The 18,801-nt window shown below is 47.5% G+C and overlaps 1 protein-coding gene across 1 annotated transcript in view; it reads left to right on the forward strand.

The window, feature by feature from the left end:
* The first annotated feature begins 12,935 nt into the window (after positions 1 to 12,935).
* Positions 12,936 to 18,801, forward strand: part of TEDC1 (tubulin epsilon and delta complex 1) — a 221,172-nt gene continuing 215,306 nt past the window's right edge. The window contains exons 1-2 of the mRNA XM_065409430.1: positions 12,936 to 13,058; positions 15,325 to 15,403. Of these exons, the coding sequence (XP_065265502.1) occupies positions 12,936 to 13,058; positions 15,325 to 15,403 (202 nt within the window). The remainder of the gene's footprint in view (positions 13,059 to 15,324; positions 15,404 to 18,801) is intronic.

Raw genomic sequence — 18,801 nt, forward strand, 5'->3', positions numbered from 1 at the left:
ATGTCTGAAGCACCAAAACCCCTTCTCCGAGGCGGCTCAAGGGCATGACAAGATCACGGTTGTGATGAGGTGTGTGTGGCACCCACCCTTGTTCTCCTGCTGTAATAATATCCCTACTGTTTACATGATATTCCTAATCCAGACAGATTCAGCAAGTGCATCCGGCTTCTGCCAAGGGGAACCCTTTCCATGTGCTATCCAAACTCCTGCAGGGGGTGGATCCTCACATCAGTGATTTTGACTCTGATGGTGATGCGGTGCTTGGCTTTTCACAAAATCCCTCTTTCCAGCCCGCTTGGGTGGTGTGCTGACACAGCTCTGGGAGCAATGTGCTCCAGTGTCAGGCCTCAACTGGCCACAATCTCCAGATCTGTGACTGGGGGCAGCACACAGAGTGAGGTCAGAGAGCCACATTCTGTTTAACAATCACAACAGAGCCCCCGGTAACTGGAAAACTGGACCAGGAGGACATGATGCATGTTGATTTCATTATGGCTGTGAGAAGCATTTATCGCTGTAATAGTCCGGTGCGCTTTAGGTGCCAAACAACTTCTTCAGAACTGGAGCATGTGCCATGGCCTCCTGCAGCAGCTGATGTGGCTTTCCGGAAAGCAGCCTCAAGACCAAATGTACTTAGAGGAAAGCCTGATTGAGAAAACATATCTTGCATTTTATTCCAACCATAACCAGGCTCTCATATTTCTGATGGGCTTGCCCCCTGCTTCTCTGATGGTCTCATCACACAGGTATCAACTTTGTTTGAGGTCTCCAGTGGCAGACAGTTCCAAAGCTCCCTGACTATTAGAATTTCTACCCTTGTGAAGCACTGGTGGTTGGGCAGGAGCTGAGCCCCTGCCCTGTGTTCTGGTCCAACAGCCCCTGCCCCTGCTCCCTCAGTCACTTCTTTCTGATTGTGTTCAGCTAAGGAGCATCTGACCCCCCAATCAGCGCTGCAACCTCTCAGGCTGGCTCCAGCTCCCTGCTGTCCCTGCAAACTTGGGTTTTGATTTAGAGGGTGATTCTGTAGCTCTTGCTTGGCTTGCACTGCAGTTCCCTGGTGTGCCTCCTCTCAGCGCCAGTTTCCTTTTATCGACGGCTCTGAGATGTCAGTGCCTGCAAGGAGAGGAGGGTTTTCAGCCACTGCAGTTCACATGCATCTGCGATTTTGCTGAGCTGTAGGTTGTTGGCCTGGTCATTGCCCTTGAAGGTCGATATTTCTTTGGCTCTTGGTGCACTGATTGTCTCAGTGCTTTGCTGACAGTTTTCCCTTCCCACTCTCCTTGTTCTTAATGTTTACTGGAAGTGTCGAGTTCCCTGTCCCTTTGGCGCCTTCTTGGTGTGTGGAGACCATAGTCTTTTGTGACTGGACCTGTCTAGAAGAAGAGAAACGAGACACACTGATGTTCAGAGGTCAAGAGTGGTAGGGGTAGTATAGTGATCTCTCCCTGTCCTGGAGTCTTTCCCCCAAGCTCTCTGGAGAAAGCAGAGCTCCTTGGGATTTCCGGAGGCCTCCAACTGAGACCAGTCTGTGTGATGATGCTAGCCTGCAGTACTTCGAAGGCTCTTTCTCAATGTGGTGTCTGACCCAGTGTGTGTGTCTTGCCCTGGTAAGCAGAGGCTTCAACAAAGAAAGGTGCCGAGGTTCAGGATATTGGCCCAGGACCATCCTTCAAATCTTGAATCTATGTTTATGTCTGCATATAGCTCTCTTTGCCGTAGTATCTGAGAACCTCACAATTATTCATGGATTGTATCCTCACAGCATACCTGTGAAAGAGGGGAATGTTAGGCCCATTATACAGATGGAGAAGTGAGACACAGTAATTACAGGGCTTGCCCAAGGTTACACAAGAAATCTGTGGCTTAGCCAGGTCTTCTGAGTCCCAATCCAGTGCCTTATGTTCCAGACCACCCTTCCCACTCATGCAGCCCTTGGGTTAAGGACACACTGAGGACAGGAGAGTGGTATGGCCTCCTGATGAGACTTTTGTGACCTGAGAAGAAAAAATGATGAAACAACTAATTTCTATTTAAAAATCAGTTTCCTCGAGTCGGTGACCAGAAATGTTAAAATGGAACCACGATAAACCTGTGGTTACTGCAGGGACTTTAGCCATACTTAGGCCTGGTCTACACTAGGAGTTTATATCGAATTTAGCGCCGTTACATCGAATTAACCCTGCACCCGTCCACACCACGAAGCTATTTAGTTCGACATAGAGCTCTTTTAAATTCGACTTCTGTACTCCTCGAAAACGAGAGGAGTAGCGCTAAATTCGAAATGGCAATATCGAATTAGGCTAGGTGTGGATGGAAATCGACGGTAATAGCTCCGGGAGCTATCCCACAGTGCACCACTCTGTTGACGCTCTGGACAGCACTTCGAGCTCGGATGCTCTGACCAGCCACACAGGAAAAGCCCCGGGAAAATTTGAATTCCTTTTCCTGTCTGGCCAGTTTGAATCTCATTTTCTGTTTGGACAGCGTGGAGAGCTCAGCAGCACTGGCAACGATGCAGAGCTCTCCAGCAGAGATGGCCGTGCAATCTAATAGAAAGAGGGCCCCAGCATGGACTGATCGGGAAGTCTTGGATCTCATCGCTGTGTGGGGCGATGAGTCCGTGCTTTCAGAGCTGCGCTCCAAAAGAAGGAATGCAAAGATCTACGAGAAGATCTCTAAAGCCATGGCAGAGAGAGGATACAGCCGGGATGCAACGCAGTGCCGCGTCAAAATGAAGGAGCTGAGACAAGGCTACCAAAAAACCAAAGAGGCAAACCGACGCTCCGGATCCCAGCCCCACACATCACGTTTCTACGAGGCACTGCATTCCATCCTAGGTGCGGCCGCCACCACTACCCCACCACTGACCGTGGACTCCGAGGATGGGATATTGTCCACGGCCGGTTCCTCGTCGGAAATGTTAGCGGACGGGGAAGATGAGGAAGGAGATGAGGAGGACGAGGCAGTCGACAGCGCTTGCACCGCTGATTTCCCCGACAGCCAGGAGCTCTTCATCACCTTTACCGAGATCCCCTACCAACCGTCCACAGCCGTTACCCCGGACACCGAATCAGGGGAAGGATCAAGCAGTGAGTGCTTTAAACATCTCAACATTTCATTTTAACATAACTGGAATATTTATATTGTTAAGAATGGGCTTTTCAGTCACTCATTTAAACATAGAAACTTTTATTTATAACAAAACAGGAATATTAACTATATTAGTAATTTGTTGTTCATGATTTAGTTGGCTTAGTCAACTATTTAGTCCTAACTATGTATAGAAAATCAAATAATGTCCGGATATTCATGATTAGGCCACCACAGGACGCTCCACTCTGTAGTCCCTTATGCTGCACTTAAATGAAAAGACGGTCAATGTGCCCGGGAATGGACAGAGAGTCCTCCTGGGATAGCTCGGCATAGCTCTCCTGGAGGTACCGCTCAAGCATGCGCATGAGGTTCCGCGGCAGGGCGATCTTGTTCGGTCCCCCGTGGTAACACACGTTCCCACGCCATGAGTCCATCAGGTAGTCCGGGATCATTGCATGGCACAGCATGGCGGCATACGGCCCTGGCCTCTGCATGGTCTCACGAAGCATCCTTCCCCTCTCGGTCTCCGAGATCCTCATCAGTGTAATATCACACATGACGCCCTGCTTTAAATTAGGGAGGGGAATGTTAGTATTGGGACTGCTTTACAGCCACGCGGTGGAGGCGGCAGAGGGGCAGCATACAGGGATCTTTCCCGGGGACAGCCGCAAGGTGGTGGGACAGGGGCAGAGCTCATGCTTCCCTGATTGCTGCCAGCAGAGAGTGGCCTTGCATTCAGTGCGAAAGGAGCCCAGTGCTACTATTACATTTTTAAGCTGCCACAAGTCTATGGCTTACCATGTTTTCCTGCAACAGAAGTAGAGGTGTCCTGCAACGCTTCTCTGATCGCAACTGCAGGACCCCAGGCAGTCAAGGCGAGGGCCGAAAATTCGACCTTGTCCTGAGTGCGCATGTGAAAGGTCCAGTGCATGGTGTTGTTCACAGAGAAAGACTATGTTCTTTGTTAGCAACTTCATTTATCTGTCTCAGGAATTTACTCCCTTTTTCCCATTCCCACAGACACATCTGCGACTGTCTCCCAACCCAGCCTGGCATCACACTCCCAGAGGCTAGCGCAGATTAGGAGAAGGAAGAGAAAGACGCGTGAAGACATGTTTTATGAACTTATGGACTGCTCACGAGAGCAGGCAGCCCAGACGACACAGTGGAGGGAGAACTTGTCACAAATGCACAGAGCAGTCATGGAACGGGAGGAGAGGTGGCGCCAGGAGGACCAGCAGGCTACTCAAACCCTGCTTGGACTAATGAGGGAGCAAACGGAGACGCTCCGGCGCCTAGTGGATGTTCTGCAAGACCGGAGGCAGGAGGACAGAGCCCTGCTGCTGTCTATCTCTAACCGCCCTCCCCCGCCACCAAGTCCCACACCCCCCTCACCAAAAGTCCAAAGAAGGAGGGGCGGCAAGGGCCGTTAAAACTTTCAGTCGGCCCCTGCACACTGCTGCAGCAATGGAAGGCTCTCGTTCCAAAGTTTGAAAAGTCCTTTCCTACCCATCTCACACTAGCCCACGTCCAAGTTTCCTCCCCCCCCTTTTCATGTGCGGTTCATAATAAAACATCTGTTTCTGTTAAGTACTGTTTCCGAGAGTGTCTTTTAGAGGGGATTCTGTCTGAAGGGGGGGAAGGGGTTTGTTACTTGGACAGGACAGTCACCTGTAGCAGGCTACAGAGGCGGGGGCAGGTCCAGCATCAGGACACATACACAGTACAGTCACCAGTTACCCTGGTCAGTCTGGGAGGCGGTTTTCATGTTCTGGGGTGCGAGGGGGTTGATCTGTGACTTTGTGGCGGGGGAGGGCAGTTAGAGATCTTATGCCGCGGTCCTTATCCTGGATCACAGAGCCACGCAGCAGGGGATCTGTTACCCTCCGCCCCCTGCCAGAAAGTCACTTGGCCGACACATACATGCAGTCCCGCCCAGGACTGCTGGCAGGCTGCGTTGAAACAACCAATCCAGCACTGCGGAGCCTGTCATTCCTGGAGTTTAGAAGCATCATTTGCATCAAAACACTAAACCCGCCCCCCGCCACAGTCTGCGTCCCCGGTTTAAAACATTCCCGCGAAAACAGTAAAAAAGAGAACCTTGTTCATTAACAAAACGGAACAGATTTTATTTGTTGGGAAGGTGGGGAAGGGGGTATGTAACTTGGAAGGATAGTCAACAGTAACTGGGTAAAGAAACGGGGGCAGGTTCAGCATCTGTGTCCACAAAGTAAACAGTCACTGGAGACCCTGCTCAGTCAGGAACCTGGCTTTCAAAGCCTCCCTGATGCACAGCGCGTCCCGCTGGGATCTTCTAATCGCCCGGCTGTCTGGCTGGACGTAATCAGAAGCCAGGCTATTTGCCTCAACCTCCCACCCCGCCATAAAGGTCTCCCTCTTGCTCTCACACAAATTGTGGAGCACACAGCAAGCAGCTATCACAATGGGGATATTGGTCTCGCTGAGATCACAGCGAGTGAGTAGGCTTCTCCATCTCCCCTTGAGACGGCCAAAAGCACACTCCACCACCATTCTGCACTTGCTGAGCCGGTAGTTGAATAGTTCTTTCCCTGAGTCCAGTGCGCCAGTGTAGGGCTTCATGAGCCAGGGCATTAGTGGGTATGCAGGGTCCCCGAGGATGACTGTAGGCATCTCCACATCCCCAACAGTTACTTTGTGGTCCGGGAAGTAAAGACCTTCCTGCAGCCGTCTAAACAGACCAGAGTTCCTGAACACCCTAGCGTCATGAACCTTGCCAGGCCATCCAACGTTGATATTGGTAAAACGTCCCCGATGGTCCACCAGTGCTTGCAGCACCATGGAAAAGTAGCCCTTTCGGTTGATGTACTGGCTGGCCTGGTGGTCCGGTCCCAGGATAGGGATGTGAGTCCCATCTATAGCCCCACCGCAGTTTGGGAATCCCATCTCGGCAAAGCCATCTCTGATGAGCTCCACGTTTCCCAGGGTCACTACCTTAGATAGCAGTAGCTTGACGATTGCCCTGGCTACTTGCATAACAGCAACCCCCACGGTAGACTTGCCCACACCAAAGTGGTTAGCGACGGACCGGTAGCTGTCTGGCGTTGCGAGCTTCCAGAGGGCTATGGCCACTCGCTTCTGGACAGTCAGGGCTGCCCGCATCCGGGTGTCCTTTCGCTTCAGGGCAGGGGACAGCAACTCACACAGTTCGAGGAAAGTCCCCTTCCGCATGCGAAAGTTGCGCAGCCACTGGGATTCATCCCAGACCTGCAGCACTATGCGGTCCCACCAGTCCGTGCTTGTTTCACGGGCCCAGAATCGCCGTTCAACAGTATCAACAAGACCCAGTGACAGCGAGATGTCCTGGGCGCTGGGTCTCATGTTCTCAGAGAGGTCGGAGCTAGTGTCCGACTTCATGCCGTCACGGTGGTGCCGTAGCCTCCTCTCATGATTGATCTGCAGCTGCCTCTGGTACAGGTGGAGGAGAAGCTGCGAGGCGTTGAGAACTGCCACAACTGCAGCGATGGTCGCAGCGGGATCCATGCTCGCACTGCTGTGGCGTCCGCGCTGTCAGTAATCAGAAAAGCGCGCGAACTGATTTCCCGCCGGCGCTTTCAGGGAGGGAGGGAGGGAGGGCGTGAGTGACGGACGGATGACGACAGGCGCCCAAAAGCACCCTCGACACATTTTTTTACCCAGAAGGCATTTGGGGCTCGACCCAGAATTCCAATGGGCAGCGGGGACTGCGGGAACTGTGGGATAGCTGCCCACAGTGCACCGCTTCCAATGTCGACGCTTGCCCCGTTAGTGTGGACTCACAAAGTCTCACAAAGTCGAATTACTGTCCTTAGTGTGGACACACACGTTCGACTTTGTAATATCGATTCCACATAGTCGAATTAACTAAAATCGAAGTACTCTCGTAGTGTAGACATACCCTTACAGCCTTATAAAGTCCACTGAATAATACAGATACTTTTCACATCTTGATTGGACAAACAGGTGATAATGAAGGCACCATTCACCAATCTTCATAAAGATTCTGTGACCCGCCACTTATAGAAGTATTAGTAAATGCAGATTCATTATGTTTGGGGGTTTGGCCACACCACTCCCATTGAAATGAATGCCCATCTTCAGTCCCTTACTCAGTTTTGAAATTTTCAAAACTATCTCTATAAACAACCCTCCGAGGTCCAGAACATCATTGTGAAGAAAAGCTCCGTGAAGCTAAAAGCTTGTCTCTCTAGCCAACAGATGTTGTTCCAAGAAAAGATATTACCTCCCCCAAAGATATTGCCTCTTGTTGTATAGTGCCAACATGAAGAATAACAATTAGTGTTGTGACAAGGCATCATGCATACAACTGATATAATTTTTTTTTATTAAAGCTAATGTTAAAATTATATAATACACAGAAAAGTGTCTCTACATATGGGTATAGTGCTAGATTATCAGGGATGGAAGGGACCTCAGGAGGTCATCTAGTCCAACCCCTTGCTCAAAGCAGGACCAATCCCCAGACAGATTTTTACCCCAGTTCCCTAAATGGCCCTCTCAAGGATTGAACTCACAACCATGGGTTTAGTAGCCCAATGCTCAAACCACTGAGCTATTCCTCCACATACAAAGTTTGTTTTTAAAAGTCATATGATACAAATAGTACATAATCAGCAATAACCCAGATTTAGGTGAATACTTTTAAGAATATAGTTTAGATATTAGCATCCAAGTATTCGGGTACATCACTCATGAAGAGTTGTACAGAGATTTGGTTGTGGAAAGCAAAATATATCAATGAGTGAAGATTGTCCCTTAGTAACTGAGAATTAGGGTAGGTTGTCCATTTAGAAAATACCATCTATCAGGGAGGTATTTCAGTTACTTTCCCCACTGCACTTCTCATCGGCACTCCAGCTCATCCCTCCTGGTATTGCCAATATCTGGTGATGTGTTCTATGTAGATGTCTTTTGACCATCTGATGGTGTCCGACACCATGAGTTGCCGCATCAGCCGAGCGTTGACCGATTTCTACATGCAAGTCTGTACAAATTCTTCAGCTGTTGAATGCAAACTTTTGCAGGACCTTACAAAGAGCAGATGACAAAGGGAAGATGAGGATGGGAGTGATATGGACAATCGACAGTGATATACTGGCTTTTCAAACTTTAAAACTGCCTGTGCCTGACAACTTCTGCTAGCCCTAAGAAAACATTCTTGATCTTAAATATCACATTAGAATATCGGAGGGACCTTCTGCAAACCAGCTGCATGACTAAAGGGATGAAGGATACGCAAAAGGAAAGAAGACTGGAAACTGGTGTCACTGAAGGGCAGAGCTAAAGTTCTTTCTGCTGACAGAACTCCACATAGCTCTCCAGCAACAATGCAGGCTAACTCCTGTGTTAACTCCATGGAAGTCTGGTGCAACTCAGTTGTGCACCCAGATGGGAACTGCTCTAGTTTCAGAAGGGAGTTCATAGAAATCATAGAAGATTCAACCCCCTGCTCAAAGCAGGACCAACCCCAACTAAATCGTCCCAGCCAGGGCTTTGTCAAGCTGGGCCTTATAAACCTCTAAGGATGGAGATTCCACCACCTCCCTAGGTAACCCATTCCAGTTATTCTGTCTGAACCAGTTCACTGCCATGCAGCTCACACAGAGTGCAACGTCAACCTCTGGCTCTCGCAGTGTTGGCACCTCTGACCCATGCTCACCCAGCCAAGGCTCTGTCAGATCCCCTGTCTGACACCCACACTGTGTATCTTTGTGTCATGCTGACTCCAGCACAGCATCAGGGCACTGCTTGGCCATTATTTAGGGATCTCTGACTCCATTCAATGCAGAACTGGTGTTTGGCTGGGCTGGGTCGGGCTGCTCTGGAGCTTGTTTTGCCTGGAACAATCATGACCCCCAGTGGACAGACAGCTCCATTGCAGGCAGAAGTATTCCTGCAAGACACTGATCTCCAGAAAAACAGAGCCAACAGCCTCAATCAGATTCAACGATATTCAGAACAGAGAAAGACACCCTTGCTAAAGTGTGTCAAATGCTCAGCCTTATGGAGAAGAGTCCTGTGGCTCTCTCAAGCTCAGTGCCTGCCCTTTGGAACTAGTGTCAATTTATTTTAAAATCTGTCTTTAGAATAAGCAAACATTTGCACTGTGCACATTACAGAAGGAACCACAATGATTACACAGCTCTGTGCTAATCTGAGTGGCTTTCAGCTGCACAATAGCCACACACCTATACTCATCATGACACAAGTGATAACAGACAGGGCCAAGCAAGTTAAGATGAGCTCTCTCTCTCTCTGCAGGGTGATTCAAACCAGCGCAAACTTGTCTGCACAGTCATCTCTGGTTTGTTTTTAAGTTGCATTGCTGGCTTCCCACCAAGCTTCAGTTTTGGGTGATGTCTGCTAGACAATGAGATCATCATCATGGAGCTGACCTGCAGAATCTACTCCCTTCTTTCTTTCTCAACAGAGATCAACTACCCTCTATGTTCAACTCACTGATGTAGATGGGGGAGGAAACTCAAAAGTGGGAGCAAGTTGCAGTTTAATTCTAGGCTTGGAAGTGTGTTCTTCCAGTAGAGCTAGTTCTCTGAAATGTTGCTGTAGTAAAGTATTTAAGTTTTCACTCTTGCTAAGTCCATGCCACCTCAGTTTCTGCTTTGTCCAAAGTATTTTCCCACCCCTGCTCCTCACCGTTCCATTGTGTCTTACTGACTTGGTAAACCCCTTTGATGTAAAATGCCCCCCTCTGCCTGGTCTTCCCATTCTATCTCCCCTTCGGGGATTGTACCGGCCATATGGACAAGCATTCCCCCCACTCAGTTTTCAGTTGTGCCTCCACTAGGTCAGACTCTGCTCATTTCCGAGTGGCCCATCTAGTTCTTCCTGCTTATTGCATGAGCTCATGGAACTGGGCATCTGTAGAGCAGCCCTGGGTCTCCTGTGAGCAAAGTGTGCCAGTCCCTTCTCCCTTGGGCTTTTGCAGGAAGGGGGATAGGACTCTGAGTCTGTCCCAGGAGCTGCTGCTTTTGGGGACCCCACCTCATAACATTTTCTGGAGCAGCTTCCTGTCTCATCTCAGCACCATGACATCATCCTGCCTGCACAGAGCCCAGCACTGTGATGTCAGGGTGAGGTCAGCATAGTGCCGGAGTGAAAGCAGGGCAGCTTGATGCTCAGTGTCTCGGCCATTGGGACACAACAGAGAAAGGGAGGGAAAGACAAAATGCAAATATAAAGAAGTGGCAAGAGCAGAGAGAGAGGAGCTCAGACAAGTCCCTGCAAGGAGGTAAGGGGCCTTCTCATGTGACAAGTGACCAGGGTGCTCAGTGAGGTGTTCATGTGAGCAGGTGGGGGAACAAGCTCATAAATCCCCAGATCAGTCTGGCTAGTTCAAAGGGAAACGTTTCCAGAGTTCTGCTGTTTTTGGCAGAAGGGGAGTTGGACAATTACACTCATTATCTCACAGATATCAGCATTGTGTCTTTATTTGCAAGGTCCAGCCCCCTGTTTTATGTGGCCAAACATAAACTATGTTTTACCCAGGGTATCCACCAGGGTTAGAATGTGGGGGCTAACATAGAGCATGTTTTTTAGGCCCAATCTTGCAAACGTCTGCAGGGGAGTACAGCTGAAATTTTTTGACCAAAAAGCTTTTTAATTGGACATTTTTATTTTTCCCTTTTAAAAATTAAAATTTCTGTGAATTATGTTGACTTTTTCCAATTTTTTCCCAGTAATATTTTTGTCAACATTTTGAAGGGATTTTTTGATCCTAAACATTATCAATAGAGTAACTGACATTTTTTTACTCAAAAAGAAGCAGGATTTTGACAAACAAAAAATTCCCATAATGGTCCAAAGATATTCTTGATAAAAGTATTTAATACAATTTTGAAAAATGAGATGCGGGTCCCTTTGGAGCCCAACAAAATGGAAACAATTTAAAAAAAAAATCTCTTTCTTTTTAAATTTTCCCAACAGCTCTACATGTAAGTAACTTACTTGGTCAAGTAGTTTCAGTGAAATCAATGGAACTACCTTGCCTAAGTAAAGCTATTCACATGCCATTTCAGCCAACTCTACTCCCATGCATAAATGTTTTCAGGATCAGGCACAATAAAAGTAATCCTGTAATAATACAACTTTTGTTTGTGGCTCAAATGTTATTTATAGTGTATCTTTTCCTTGCTTATGTGGGCTAGCTAAGTAGCCATGTTCTAATCCTGGTAGATTCCTATTAGTATTCTAAAACATGTTTTATGTCTGTGTGGCCATTGGATAGATAAGAAGGAGCACTGGAAAAGAAGAATTGTCCAGGGAGTTAGGATGCTAGCCTGAGACTGCGTTATCTTCTATGTGAATGTTTAAATGACTGATTCTGGTTACTTATTGTCCCCTCAGAGCTGATTGAAAATTAGAATTCCTGTCCAACATGCAATTCTGGTATTTCAACATTTGACTATGTCCTAAACTGAGATGAAATGTCAAAATAGCTACATTTTTCACAAGACAGATGAGTGAAACACATCAGCATCTTTGGTCATGTCTACACTACAGACTTTACAGTGGCACAGCTGTACCGATGCAACTGCGCTGCTGTAAGATCTCCTGGGTAGTCGCCCTATGCTGATGGGAGAGAGCTCTCCCGTCAGCACAATTAAACCACTCCCAATGAGCAGCGGTAGCTGTCAGAGGGAGACATGGTGCTGTCCACACTAGCATTTCTGTTGGTGAAACATATGTCGCTCGGGGGTGTTTTTTCACATACCTGAACGACATAAGTTATACCAACATACGTGCTAGTGTAGGAAGAAGAAACCCTGGACAGACTAGTATGCAGGAGCCCCCTAGGGTGACCAGACAGCAAGTGTGAAAAATTGGGACAGGTAGTGGGGGGTAATAGGAGCCTATATAAGAAAAAGATCCAAAAATCGGGACTATCCCTATAAAATCGGGACATCTGGTGACCCTAGAGCCCCCAGCTCTCGAGTCCCAGCAACAAGGTGCTGCACAGCTGTGTCCGCTCCTGGTGGGAACCTGCCAAGTCACACAGCAATAAATGTTTGGAGCGTGGTGGGGCCCAGAGACCTTGGGCGGGTGCCCACTCTGGTGATTTTAGTGCCAGTCTCCTGCCATTTTATGCCCTACATCGGGGTCGGCAACATTTCAGAAGTGGTGTGATGAGTCTTCATTTATTCATTCTAATTTAAGGTTTTGCGTGCCAGTAATACATTTTAACGTTTTTAGGTCTCTTTCTATAAGTCTATAATATATAACTAAACTATTGTTGTATGTAAAGTAAATAAGGTTTTTAAAATGTTTAAGAAGCTTCATTTAAGATTAAATTAAAATGCAGAGCCCCCCGGACCGGTGGCCAGGATCCGGGCAGTGTGAGTGCCATAGGTTGCCTACCTCGCCCTACATAAAGTCCCAACTGCTGGGGTAACCTGAGCTCAGACTCTGGGTCAGCCCTCTGCACATGTCTAGCCTCCAGGGCGGCAGCAGAGGCCAGCCTGGCAACGAGCGCTGGGCTGGACCCGGTAGAGCCCTGCTGCGGGATTTCCAAGCTGCTTGGCTCTGCCAGTCCCAGGCCAGGCGGCACCAGCGCGCAGCAGCCTGGCCCAGCGCTGGGAGCCTAGCACGCGGCCACGTGCTCCCGGAGAGGGCATTACTGAGGATACAGGCGAGGGCGACGGCTTCCGCGCGGCTTCATTTGTCCATTGCGCACGCACGCCCACCTTGCACATGCGCCCTGGGAGGCGGGCCGTGTGCACCGGCGTAGTAGCGTGGAGGCGCCGTTTGAGCGGAGGCGCGCGGCGAGTGTCGGAGTTTGAAGCGGGATGTGGCGGGGCCGGGCTGGGGCGCTGCCGGCGGCCATCGGGGCGCTGTGCCGGGTGCTGCCGCCGGGGAGCCGGCCCGCCCCGGAGACCTTCCGCCTCGCCAAGTTCGACCGGCCCGAGGCGGTGAGAGCGGGGGAAGCCGGGACCGATCCTCCCTGGCCCCATAGTAACAGCACTGTCCCCTCTCTGCCCCATAGCATCACCACTAGCCCATAGCAACGCCCCCGCTGCCCCAAAACAACATCACTGGCCCCTCCCTGCCACATAGCAACGCCCTCCCGCCCCCACTGCCCCATAGCAACACCACTGCCCCCTGACAGTGCCCCCTCACTGCACCCCAGCAGCACCCCATCTCCTCTCGGTGGCCCCTGTCCCATAGCAATACCCCTCCTCCCTTACTGACCCATAGAATCCCTCTACCTCCTGGGTTTGCCCCCGCTACCCCACAGCATCCCCCCTGCCCCATAACATTAATGCCTACTTCTCCTTTTACCCTTGTAATGTCATCTCTTCTCCCATACCATCACTCCCTGTGGTGGGACCCTAGGCAACTTTCCTGTGCTCTCAGGCTTTCTTCATGCTGGGTATTCCTGCCTTTGGCATAGCTGCCCAGTTGCAAGCCCCTGGTGAGACAGGTGCAGCTGATATAAGCACAGTTTGCCACTCAGCCCAGTGTGCAACCAGGTCACACTGCAGTGGTGCAAATTGTGGCTTGTAACAGCTTTGCTTGTAGTAGGGTCTGCACTGGGCAGCTACACCAGTGAGCGGGGTTGGAACAAATCCCCAGTGGCAACAAGGTCTGTGCATCAGTTTTGCCTGCTGTAAAGGAGGAATAATAACAGTCAGTGAGCAGTATAAAACACTTTAAGGTGTGTGGATGGGACGGTGCTGTATGAATATTCAATGTTACTCGTTAGTTCTCATTAAAATAATGCCTCCATACTGTTCGTATAGCTAATCTGTACAACTCTGTGTATCTGTGCCCTCCAGCACTCCATGGTGTTCTTCACTAGCTTGTCACCACCTGGTAGCGTTGGCACCCCTCTGCTGTGATCCCTGTAATGTCAACTCCTAAGAGTTTGTCTACACATGGAGTTATTCTGGAATAACTGCTGAATAACTCAATGTGTGGACGCCCTTATTCTGTACTAAGAATCTCCACATACAGAGTTATTCAGGAATAGTTCTGGTGCTCTAAATTCACACCCTACCTTAATTTGAATTACCTTTCAAATCTAGGGAAGCATACCCTTCCCCCCTCCCGTGCCTGACAGTCACATTCCCTCTGAAGCCTTGATTCTGTAGTGTTATCTCTTCACCTCCCACCATGAAGGTACCCCTCATAACCCACCTGAGGCCCTTTAGTCATGGTACGTCAGCCATCCCTGTAATGATTCCAGCTTCCTCCTCCCCCCATGTTGGGAAATAAAAAGCCCAGACAGCCAGATGTGCATGATCAACTTCCATTTACATTAGAGGGAAATAATCTTCTAAATCCAAGAGCAAAATAGTCTCCCTTGTCTCCATGCTGCCCTTCCTTTCTTTTCGGTGGGATGATCTCTTTCCATGTCTTCTCTTGCTTAGAATCTTGTTCAGAAGCTCTGAAAAATTCCTGCTCTTGGAGAATTTCCTGGAAACTTCTATTTTCTACTCTTCTCCCCCCCCCCCCCCCCCCGCAGAATTGAAGCTTGACACTTCCCTCTGGTGTGTAGCACATTCTGCTGGTCACTCAGAGTATAATTCCCTCCCCTTATCCTGAATAATCTTAGGCCCCCTCTGTGCTAGGGCTTTGGAAACTATATTGGCGGAAAGGCCTTGACCTATCTCTGCATATAGGCTGTTTTGTATTTGTCTAGGCATTTTACAAATGTTGGCTGCAGTTCCTTGTAGGAGGGCTTGCCTTAAACTGTCATAGTCTGTAACCGTGCTATCCTAGCTTCTAACTACATTGGTTGAGCTAGTTCTCATAATAATAGCCCACAATGCAATGCCTGGTGTTTACAAATTACCCTAAAGCCCCTGCTTTTGCAGCATTATAGGACATTTCTTTCAGGCATCCCAGAACGAACTGGTACAAGTGTAAGTATAAAGTGTGCTGTATGTGGCTGTGCCTTTTTAGAAGCAGTGCTGTTGTGGGAGAGAGGTGCCCAATTGTTCCAGGCAGTCAACAACCCTGTAACACTTTCCTTTGCTGAATGCACAATCTTCATGTTATTGCCATTAATCTGAGGAAGCACAGGGCAATACAAGTACCTGCCTATCCTTTCCCCTCTTTTCTTGCTGAGTGGGCACCTTGTGTTGTTCCAGGTAATGGCCAGTGCTGAGTAATTAAAGACAAATACATGGCAACTCTTCTGAATGCTGATGTTTCCTTTCTGATCTTTCATAGAGTTTGCAGATTTGGAGGCTGCTGTATTCTCTTCTAAAGCAAATCCATGACGGAGGATGGACTGAGCCTGATACCATAGGTAATAAAGTATTTTCTCACCCGGTGCTTGTAAGGTTTGACTCAGTTTCTGGGAGTGACCTGAGTTGGACTTAGAGCTCCCCTTCCTCAGCAGCCCAGCATTGCGGGCTTCAGACGCCATTCTGAACATCTTAGTTTATCCTATTGACCCTAATTCTTGCATCAAAGATGTGAAGATGGATTTGTTCATCAGAGCCTGTTGATTCATACTGAGCTTGTTTTATCCATGTTAATGAGGTTTCAGTCGGGCAAGCTGGATGTTCTCTCATCAGCTGTAGGCTCTTGCTTGTTTGGTGCATTTTACCTAACAGGTTACTGCAGTTGCACTTACACTCTGCATTGGCTTTACAAGTCCCCAGAATACTCAGAGATAATTACAGAAAACAGGTTTACTTCCTCTCTAATCTCTTATTTTCTCCTTCTAAACATGACACTTGACTCCACAGTAAAGTGCCATTAAATCCTACCTTAGGGCTGTGGATTATAATGGATGAACTGTGCCTCAGAGCTATACAGCCTGTGTTGTGGAGCCAAGTCTCGGAGTAAAGAAGGAATCCACTATGTGTATGTACTTTAGAGAGGATGTAAAATACAGCTATAATCAGGAACCATGTCGCAGAGAAGGCCTGCGTACAGGTTGGCTTTTTTACCATCTTGTCAAAGGGAAGAGCTTAATCACTGTTGGCTATTTAAATATACATTACTCCAAACACAGTGCTAGTCCCCAGGTCTATGCCTTCCCCAGATATCCCCCAGTGACCTCCTACAGTGTGCCACTTCACTGGAGCAGGGATGATGTGAATGTGGAATCCTTCCACAGCCTTAGAAGTTTTCTCAGCCCCAAACCAGCCAAAATTGGCTCCTTAAATCTCCATGAGTCAAACTATGCTTGTCAGGCTTCTGAAGATCCAAAGTAGCCTACAGTTGTGGAAACTGAAGCAGAGAGATTAAATGACTTGGCCAAGATCTCTCAGGAAGTCCATGGCTGAGCCAAGAATTGAACACTGGTTCCCAGTCCACTGCCTTAATCACAGGATCATAATTTTTTTTCCTGATGCTTCAGTTGCTATGCACAGACATTACACTGAAGTTCCACCATGTGCACCTATGTGCTAAGGCAATTCAGCTGTGTCTCTTGCACGCTTGATAGGGATAGACATGCAGAAAGCATAGCTGAGCACATAATTTGGCCTCTAATCTATTAATTTACAGGCTGATTGGACTTTTAAAATATTAAATTGGGAAAAAAGAAATGCCATCATGTGGAACAGTGATTGCTTCCGCATTGGTTGTTGGCAGATTCTGAACTTGAGATCTTCATATGCACATGATGGACCTCTAACCAGAAAGTTGACACACACTTTGCTAGTGAATTGCACAGTTTTTGCTAGACAATAGTATAATTTTGGAAATTAGGATTCCTGGAGTGTCTTTCCGGTTTGATTTCAAGCAGTCTGGTTTAGTGGTTAAAGCAGTGGTACAGGCAGGATAGCTAAGCATACAGATTTAACACATTTATCGAATGGCTAAGTGAATGAAAGTTGGGTCTGCCGTATTCAAGACCAGTGTTCTATTATGTAGCCTCCATTTTTTGCAGTATCTCAGTGCCTCCTAATCTTTAATGTATTTTATTTTCACAACATTCCATGTTACAGATGGCAATCTGGGACTTAGAAAGACTAAGTGACTTGCCCAATGTTACACAGGAAGTTTGTAGCAGAATTGAACTCGGGTCTCTGAGACCTAGACTAGTACCCTAACAACTGGGCCATCCTTCCCTTCTTTGTGTAACTTCTCAGTTACCTTATCTGTAAAATTGAGGGAAAATAATAATTCCTTGGCCCTAGAGCAGGAGTATCAGGCCTTGGTCAGTATAAGTTATGAAGAGCACACAAATATTAAAAGCAGTCAGTGGAGGAGGAGACTTGATTTCATGGTCTCCTGGCTCCCAGGCCAGTGCACCTTTTAGACTAAAAGTATTTTCTGGGAGATCACTCTCTCTGAGTTTTGACCTGGAGTCTGTGCACATTGCCAGAAATCTCAGCAATCCTCATCACTTGTAGGACCAAAACAAACTCTAGTTATTTTCTGTTGTTAGATTTTGGAACTGGTTATTGTTCCAGACACTAGCTCTTGCAGGGTATCCCAAGGATACAAGTATCCTGTGGCTTCTGCCCATGTTTTTTTATTCAGTATGTGTTCCAGAAAAGCGATAGACTTTCCAAATTTTAAAAACGGGTCACTTTGGAGAGAGATTGGCTTGGGAATCCTTTTGCATTGGCCTCGTTAGCGCTACAAAAGTAATTTTCCCTCTCTTGATATTCACCCCTTCTTGTCAACTGTTGAGAATACGCCACTTCCACCTTAATTGAATTGGCCTCGTTAGCACTGACCCCCCCCCACTTGGTAAGGCAACTCCCATCTTTTCATGTGCTGTAATATTTATACTGTTTGTATTTTTCACTCCATGCGTCTGATGAAGTGGGTTTTAGCCCACGAAAGCTTATGCCCAAATAAATTTGTTAGTCTCTAAGGTGCCACAAGGACTCCTCATTGTTTTTGCTGATACAGACTAACATGGCTACCACTCTGAAACCTTTTGATTAAATGACCCTCAAATTTATACTATAAACTATACCCCAATTCGTGAGCTAGCATATGGGTTTTCAAGTCACTTTCACTATGTATGTTCATTTTAGGGAGGACTCAAACTCCTGCTTTAAACAATCATAATTATGGAGTGACCAATGGTCACTTTGTACTTCATATAGAAAAAGATTGTGTCATATTTTTAATGAGTGATGGTGCATAACTTCAGATTTGGGAAATCATCTAGAAAGTATTAGGTACTACAGACAGTGTTTTTAAAATTAATGAACTTGTGCAAAAAACCCCCAAACTAAAACCAAATCACACACCAACAAATCCCCCCAGTGTTCAGTGGATGGAAAATCTTGGAAGTCATCCTGTTTTAGAAGAGAATATTTTCCCTCTTTCTCTATATAATTATTTCTTATCCTAAACTTCTGGGGGGAAAAGTTCACACACACCAAAAATTCAGAATCATAGTTCCTTCATCAAGAAAGTTAGAGAATGAGTCAAAGTCAGCCTTGTACTGGAACTCTGGCATTAACTTTAATGAAGAAGTCACGGCCAGTACCTTCATACTGCTCTTTCCATTAGCTTTCAGTCTGCATGAACGCTCTTAAAATGCCAGTGGGATCTGCCTTTTGACATGTCAGTTATCTTTTGGTGTAGCAGTTTTGATACTGCCATAAAGAGTTCTGTAGCTATTGTATCTCTTTCATTCTTACCTGTCAAACCAGAACTTTTTCTGCAGCAATAATTTTCCTTAATAACTCTGATTTGTGGCATCTCTACAGGTGGTTTTTGCCTGAG

Source organism: Emys orbicularis, chromosome 8, assembly GCF_028017835.1.
Source record: "Emys orbicularis isolate rEmyOrb1 chromosome 8, rEmyOrb1.hap1, whole genome shotgun sequence".
Lineage (NCBI taxonomy): Eukaryota > Metazoa > Chordata > Testudines > Emydidae > Emys > Emys orbicularis.